General features: G+C 36.8%; 1 protein-coding gene and 1 long non-coding RNA gene across 2 annotated transcripts; one reads left to right on the forward strand and one right to left on the reverse strand.

Moving 5' to 3' along the window:
* Positions 1-2,196: 2,196 nt before the first annotated feature.
* Positions 2,197-4,583, reverse strand: LOC130747885 (uncharacterized). Its single transcript, XR_009022540.1, has 2 exons — positions 4,193-4,583; positions 2,197-2,471 (listed from the first exon to the last, which is right to left on the reverse strand). It is a non-coding gene; the product is annotated as an uncharacterized LOC130747885 (long non-coding RNA).
* An 890-nt stretch (positions 4,584-5,473) lies between these two features.
* LOC130747886 (serine/threonine-protein kinase-like protein At3g51990) lies at positions 5,474-7,552 on the forward strand. The gene has a single exon (XM_057600941.1). It carries the CDS (start codon positions 5,614-5,616, stop codon positions 7,075-7,077), a length of 1,464 nt encoding a protein of 487 aa, XP_057456924.1. The 5' UTR covers positions 5,474-5,613; the 3' UTR covers positions 7,078-7,552.
* Positions 7,553-8,672: the final 1,120 nt, after the last annotated feature.

Genomic DNA, 8,672 nt, shown 5'->3' on the forward strand with positions numbered 1-8,672 from the left:
ACCTCCATACCCTCTTTAATTTGCAACACTTCCGTCTTCCTATTACAAAACCCAGAAATAGAAACCAGAGAAGAAAAAATGAACATTCTTGGTTGAAAAACAAAGGCAATGCATTGAATAAGAAAGACGAAACTCAAAAACCCAGAAACAACAACAAGGGAGAAGAAAGATTGAATCTTTTTTAGTTAAAACCCATAAAAAATAGAGACATGACATGCATTGATCTGTGCTAGCAAAGAGAAGATGGAAGAAGAAAAAGAATCAGAAGAAAGGATGGAAGACAGATCTGTGATCTTTTGATTTTTGGCACTTTTGATTTTGACTTTTGAAGAGAAGAGGGTGATAGATTTGTGCTAGCTTTTGATTTTCTGGGTCTCATTTTTGAGTTTTCTCCCAACGGCAGCCATGGTGGTTTTGATGGAACCCAAGTGAGAAGAGAGGAAGGGATGGGAGAGCAGCGGAGGAAGAGGGAGAAGCTTGTCATAGTCAAACACTTTACTTGACTTACCATGGTTTAACATGAAAGCAACAATCAATTCGTGGGATAAAGTCTGATGAGAAGAGTCTGTGTTTGAACAAAAAAAAAAAAAAAGAGGGGCCTGTGTAAGGAGGGTGAAGAAAGTGGGAGGAAGAGGGAGAAAAAAGAATAAAGTCTAAATTACCCTTTGTGCAAAGTCGAATTTATCCCTGGTGCACCGGTGGACCAAAAATAAAATGGTCCACCCTAGTGGGCACCGTACAGGTTTGGCTATGTGCTAGTGTAACCTGTTTGTATAGCAAGATAATTAATTCATTTTGAAACAACAAAATGCCATTGATTGAAGCTGTATCCGTCATGAAAATTCAATACACTAGCAGGTGAGAGGAGTTGAAATTGGTTTCAGAATTTAATTGAGACCAACCCAATATCCGTGAATCTTCTTAATTCAGGAAAATAAATTGACCAGAATGAGTGAGAAGCACATCACAAACACCATTTACTCTACAAACACGAAAAATGATCTTTAATTGCAGCCATTTATACGCGTCTGCAATAAGTCAATACAGATTATTAGCCCCTCGGGACACGAGATTCTTCCAAATTGTGGGTCCATACACACCCTTTCTCTCTCACCTCTGTCTACTTCACCCTCTAGAGAGAGAAAGAAAAACAGACATCCTTCCCAAAAATATTCCCATCTAATTTTATTTATTAATTTTTTAAAATATCATTCAGATCACTATTTAAATGTTGTATCTACCAAAAAAAAATTTAATTTCCATGCACCGTCAACCAATCATATTTCAAGAATGTGAGAAAATCTCTCTTTTTATTTAATTTCATTAATTAACGTGTTACATCCTTGAAATCTGATTGGTTGACGGTTTATGGAAATTAAACTCTTCTTTTTTTTATTTAATTTCATTAATTAACGTGTCACATCCTTAAAATCTGATTGGTTGATAATGCATCATCCTTTTTCTCTAAATAAAACTATTTAAATGTTGAATATTTTGAATTCGCGATTTTGTTATGGTAAAAATGCTTAAGATACTTTATCACACTTCGGAGTGTATTATGCGAGGAATTTTGAATGTAAAAGCTTTTCCACATATTTGTGGCTCAGTTTATGCTACAAAATGATAAATATATTGGGTAAATAGATGAATTTTTTTAAGTATTTAATTTATTGTGCAGAGAATCTTGAATGCAAGAGCTTTCCCACATACTTGTGGCTCAGTTTATATTGCAAAATGATAAATATATTGAGTAAATAGATGAAAATTTCTTAAATATTTAGTTTATTGTTTCATTTAGAGCAATGTGTATGAAAAATAATTTATTATAAGAAACATATTTATTTAATGTGATTTTCGAATCTTAAAGGAGTGACTCGAGATTAGTCTCATGATACTCAACTATAAAAATACATAGTAAAAATATATTTAGTTTTTAATTTAACATATAATAAATAATTATGCTTAATATCTCTTTTGGTCCCTCACTTATCACAATGTTACACTTCGGTCCCTATAGAAAAAAATTAGTAAAATTAGTCCCTCACATTTACACACTTTTACCGTTTTTGTCCCAAATTGTAACGCCCCAATTTCTCAACTGAGGAGTCACATTAGTAACCTAACAAGTCTAAGGACTATTTCTTAATCCTGAGAAAACACAATATATTTTTTTCTTTTCGAAACAGCTGAACATAATTGAATATATAACATAGACTTTATTCAATAACTCATTCCCGACATAATAATAATAGTGTCATACATCATCATGAACAAGTTTCCAAAGTAAGTACGCTCACTTAGACAAGTGGCGAATATAAGGTTTAAACAACAGAGTTTTCAGAAGGAAAAAGAAACTCAGACATAGTCCACCAAAAAGGGAGAAGCAACTGCTTCATCCACCTCTACTCGACCGCCCACGGTCACGGTCTCCAACTTGAACAGCTAAGCTTCAGCGGAAGGCTCTCCATCGCCTAATAGCGTTAAGCGCCCAAACAACAAGTAGCAAATAGAAAGGGTTAACTCCATACAATTACCATGTATGAAAGAGAAAATCATGCTATTCAAATTTAACTACCTATCATGGTAAATAAACCAACAACATAACTAAACTCATATATCAACAACCTAACATATAACATCAATTTAGATATCGACAACCTAACATATAACATCAATTCAAATATCGATAAACTAATAACTAAAATCCAACAACATAGGGTTAGGTGTTAGTTCCCTATAATGCAACTATATGCTTCTACCAAAATGGATCGATCAGCAACGTCTCTCAAGACGGGACAATCACGCGGGACCACACCCACCTCATTGCCACTTAACGCCACTCCGGACGGGACAATCGCGTGGGACCACACCCACCTCATCGCCACTTTAGAACATCTCGAAAGATGGGACAATCCCGCGGGACCACACCCACCTCATTGCCACTTTATAACGCATCGAAAGACGGGACAATCACGTGGGACCACACCCACCTCATCGCCACTTAAGGACCAAAGCCTATATGCCAAGTCAGTCAACAACAATCCTCAAACCAATGATTAATTCGGAGTAACCACATGTTATTCCTATTATCAACGAGCATAAATCAACTCAATTCAATGACAGAAACCAGTAAACGACCGAAACCTCTCAGAAAACGGAGACACACGTCTCAATAAGTTTACTCGGCCGAAGCCTCCAGAAAACATTTGGCACAAGCCTCAGAAACAGTCAACATAAGCAAGCATACAACATTGCAAGCATAATAATCATAATTCAATGCCAATCAATATAAACATCTTCATCTCAAACGCATGCAGTGCGATAAAAGCAGGCAAGACTCAAAGACGCTCTAAAACTGAGTTACCCTTACCTTCGTGAGTAGAAGTTGGGCATGGAAGTTGTGAACCTAGAACAAGGAAACACAATCATCAACACAAGCCCTACTAGAAGTAACATTATCTACTAACGCTAATCGAAACCAGAAAGAAAGCTTTTAAAGCTTCAGAGTTCCTCTTAAGGCACGAATTGACAACAGAACTTCGTTCGCTAAAACGAGCATAACTCGAGCTACAGAACTCGGAATGACACGAAACCAGCGCCAAAATTTCAACAATCGAAAGAGCTACTCAATGGCTCAGGTCATAGAGACCCAAAAATTATTTTTGGACACGGTACCCTAAGCAATAGGTTTCGGCCACTATGTAAAATAGGGTTCCCGAACTTTTCCTTCGATCTAAATCGATTCCTAGGTATTCTTAGGCGATATCTAGGCCAGGGAAACTCTCAGAAAAATTATCGAATCGAAAACTGTCGCAGGGGTATTTTGGTCAATATTTTTAGCTCGGAAACTCAAAAATCAGAATTTCGAAAAATAAATTAGATGGGGTTGATACCAACGACGATTATGACGACTAATCCTACTGACGCTAAGCTTAATCGAGAGTTTTAAGCCCAAAGGACGGAACTTTAGCAAAAAATGGGTATTTCCTCCAGAAATGAATTCCGGCAGCATTTCGGCGACATTCGGCAAAATGTAATCCGCTAGAAGTACTCTTGGGTACGAAGAGAATATATTTAGACACTAAAATCAACCTATTTGGACAGTTTTACAAAAAGCTCAAAACTTGAGCACAAAAAGACATAACAAAAGCGATGGAATTTAAAGATCAGAAGAAAGAAATAACATCAGTACCTCGAGGCCTACGCGTAGCAACGAACAGAGCAACGATCAGGCAAGAACCGGAAAAAAAACTCTTCCTCCTTTCTCCCTCAAGCTCACCCACAACCAACAAAGAAAATGAAAAGAAAAAGAAAAGAAAGACCAGAGAACGTGGTCTGCAGAAGAAGAAGAAAGAAAATGAAGGTGTGATTTTTTCTTAGTTTCTGAAGTCCTATATATAGGAAATTGAAAACGCGAGAAAATGATTATTTCGCGATTCCGATTTTTCCTACTGATTCCAACGTATTTTAGACACGATATTCTTCCCGCTGAATCTTCTAATTCTTCAAAGAAATATCAGTATGATTTTTGGTTTTCGAGGCTTGTTTTTAATGTTTACTGGTTTAAAATGCACTTTATGCACTTTTTGATTTTGACCTCGGATGCAGAAACTTCCTTCTGAAGAAAGATTTGGAACGTCGATTAGAGTGGGCCGACGCGTGTGGAATCTTCGTTTGAAGCTCCGAATAGAAAAAGTCTTCATTGTCGGGTGATTCTAGGGTTTTGAAATACCAAGGTTTCAGTTTCGGCAAACTTCCGATGATTGGAATCGGACGTTCGTAGATCCTAGAGTTTCGCCTCGAAACGATTGTGATATATGGAAAAAGAGAAGTTCTAACATTTCTCTGAAGATTTTTGGACTAAATTCCTACAGTGTTCCAAGGGTGGAAGATTGTTGGAAATTTTATTCCCATAGTGTTCCAAGGGTGGAACATAGTCTGCTGTCCTAAGGTTCTAGTCCTAGGTTTTAAAACGGATATTAGTCGTGCTATAACTTAAATCGACTTCGATACAATCCTTTGACTTTTCCTGAACTTTCTCCTTCATAAATTTATTCCATTTGACAAACACTTGTTCAGGTTTTCCTTCACGTTACATCGAACTTATTCGTGAATCGGAAATTTCACTAATTTATTCTAAGCTTAAAAACTTGGGTCTTACACAAATAAGGATATTTTTGCAAAAGATTAAGCAATGTGGAGGATCAAAAATGCAAAATCGTGATAAATGAGAGACAAAAAGAACTATTAAGCCAAATAATTATAAAGCAATTTCCTTTTTGGCACTCATAGAAAAGTGGGTGGAGTTTCCTATTCTTTATAATTTTTTGAAAGTATATCCTTCATACTTAATTTATTATAAGTTTTAAAATTTTTATAATGAACTTTAATAATTTAGTCTTTAAGATTTTAAACTCTCTTATTTTAAAAAGGTACCGAAAATAAAAATGAAGGTTTGTAATTGTAATTGACTAATCGTACACTCCCAAAGACATCTTTTACCTAAATCTGCGGTGTCTGTTCTGTTGTTCTGTTGTTCTGTCTTTGTTCTTTGTATGTTCATTTCATCATCTTCCAATTCTCTCTGTTTCATTCATATTCATATTCATATTCATGGGGTATCTCCATCTCTCTTGCAGAGCTGAATCCGCAGTTTCCACTTCCAATTCTCTATCAAACAAAGACAAAACCATCAAGATCCAACACTTCCAGTACACCGACCTTGAAGCCGCCACCAATGGCTTCTCCGACCGCCACCTCCTCGGCAAAGGCAGCCACGGCTACGTCTACAAAGCCATCGTCCACGGCCGTCCCGTCGCCGTCAAAAGACCCTCCAGACCTCACTCTCTTCTCCCCCGACCCATCTCCTCCTCTTCCTCTGCTCCTGCAGAGATAACCAACGAGGTTGACAACGAGATCGATATCTTGTCCAAAATTCAGAGCCCCAGGTTGGTCAATTTGGTCGGTTTCACCAATGATTCTAGGGACAGGCTTTTGGTGGTGGAGTTCATGAGCAATGGAACACTCTATGATGTTCTTCATTCCTCTGCTAGAACACCCAATTGGGGTAGGAGAATTCGTTTGGCTTTGCAAACTGCTAAGGCTATTGATACCCTTCATTCATCAACCCCACCAGTCATTCATAGAGATATTAAGTCTGCAAATGTTCTCATAGACCGCCACTATAATGCAAGGTTAGGGGATTTTGGTTTGGCTCTGATGGGTCATGTCAATGGCTACAATTTCAGGTCCACTCCACCTGCAGGCACAATGGGGTACCTTGATCCTTGTTATGTGACTCCTGATAATTTGAGCACTAAAACTGATGTGTTTAGTTTTGGGATTTTGTTGTTGGAGATTATCAGTGGAAGGAAAGCAATTGATGTTACATATTCACCACCATCAATTGTGGATTGGGCTATTCCTCTTATCAAGAGAGGGAAGTTGGTGGCGGTTTATGACCCTAGAATACCACCTCCTAAGGATCCTGTTGTGAGGAAGCAATTGGCTGTGATTGCAGCAAAGTGTGTGAGGTCTTGTAGAGAGAGAAGGCCTTCCATGAAGGAGATTGTGAATTGGCTTTGTGGGTTGTGTAAGTTGGTGCCTCTTCATTCATGGAATGGTTTCAACAACCCTTGTATGATGGTTGAGACTGTGGGGAGGCCTGTTGAAGCAAGAAAAAATGGTGAATTCGGCGCGGAGGAAGGGAATTTTGATGGTTTGGATGGTGCTAGATTGTCAAAGTCTGCAGTGAGATATTCAAGGAGGGTGTATTCTGATTTGGGGTTCAGCAGCAACTTGATGGACCTTATGGCTCACACTGAGGAGCCAGAGTTTCTAAGAGATGCTGATGGAGTAGAACACACTCAACAAAGTTCTAAACCAGCTGAGAAAGTTTCTAGCTCAAGATTTGGTAGTGGAAGATACTTCAGCAGAGGAAAAAATTTGTACCGGCCTTGTGGTGCTGATAAGGATGTGTTTGGCTTGAGTAAAGGCCAGATTGTTGGCGAGTCTTCTTCAAAACAGGATGTGGTTTCTGATTCGAATTTGAATTCTCTGGCAGCTGAGGTGATCTAGTTTAATTGTAGAAACATTTGATTGAGTGATGCTCAGGCTTGTAAGTTTTTTGCTTGCGAATTATACTTATGTGGATTTGTTGTTAGTTCATTATTTGTGGATTTCAGAAATGACCTCTTCATGTATCAGGAATTTGGATTGAAGGGCACATTACTGATGTCCCCTTAACTTTGTTCAAAAAAGTTTGCCAAAGGTTTTGTTCCCCTTTTTCTTCCCATCAATGACAAAATGCAAAAGTCAATGTATGATTCAGGAACTCATGAGTGTTGTTAGCCTTTTTTACATACATGAAGCTGCAGCAGAAAAATTGTAAAAATTCCTCCAATGCTTGTTAGTTGAATAACCTGTTTGTATGTATGTAGCTCAAATAAACTTTCAATACAAGTCCTGTTGTGAATTGTAATCCTTTTTGGCAATTCTATTATTTACTTTTTTTCTTCTTAATTTACTAACTAGTAGGCTTATTTCAAGTGAAGTCTTGGATTAATGCATGTTGTTGTATGCTCTATTATCTTATCATTCTTTGATTCTTTATTCATCCATCTATGGTATGACCACAATCTTATGGCAGTCGAAATAAGTTTGAGCAGGGAATAGGGATAGCATTTGATAATCAGTAATGATATTTAAACACTTCAATAGATACCCAACTGACACTTAATTTTCTCTTTATCTATTCTTATCACATTCATCATATATCACATTCATTACTTATATCTCTTCTCTTCCTTTCTTACTCCATTCTTACTCAAGGTGTTTATGTGTACATATGATTCATCTTTCTTTAATTACAATCTCATTTGTTATAAGTTGCCTACTACCTTTTCATTTATATTAGCAAGAAGAAAAACATTTCTTCATAAGTTGTCAAGTTTGCCTTGGACTTTGGTCTTGTTTAGGAGAATTTATTTAAACTTATCTTATAGATTAACAAACGTTTATGCAAGTATGTAGAAGAACTTATATAAATAGCTTATATTCTATATGTTGTTATGATCTTATTTTCATAAGCTGTTTGAACTAACTTATGCATAAACGCTTAAGCCTATTCATAAGTCATAACGTATCTTGAGTTATTTCAATAAATTTATCAAATTTGCTTATGAAAAAGCTGCTATGCGCTTATGAATAAGCTGCTATGCGATGAACATTTATTAGCACATAGTTAAAATGTCTACTCGAACACATCCTTTGTCTATGCTTGCAATAAATTAGCATTATATTTCAATCAAGCAAATATAATCCACAGGTCAAGTTTGCTTTCAGCAAATTTGTGGCGTAGATTGATATGCCACTATGGCACATGATGATAATTTTATATAAAACAAAGAGGGAATGACAAAAGATTGAGGGCACCATTTCCATAATAGTGGTGTGTATTATATAATGGGCCCCAACTAACCTGATAGCAAAGTTTTGATTCGTCATGTTGTGGTGGTCACTAGTTGAAGAATTTGTATTATCAACAATTGCTTAGGTAATAGAGACAGCTAGGTAGCAGAAAGTGGAATATTTTAAAATCTTGAAGTTTCCTATTACTATGCTTTTGGAGGATAATCCTTGTTTGTTTGTTACTCTATTCCCATTTCACGTGC

Source organism: Lotus japonicus, chromosome 3, assembly GCF_012489685.1.
Source record: "Lotus japonicus ecotype B-129 chromosome 3, LjGifu_v1.2".
In the NCBI taxonomy this organism is placed as follows: Eukaryota; Viridiplantae; Streptophyta; class Magnoliopsida; order Fabales; family Fabaceae; genus Lotus; species Lotus japonicus.

Coding starts and splice junctions, on each gene's coding strand:
- LOC130747886 (XM_057600941.1), top strand. CDS start 5,614: ATGGGGTATCTCCATCTCTCTTGCAGAGCTGAATCCGCAGTTTCCACT.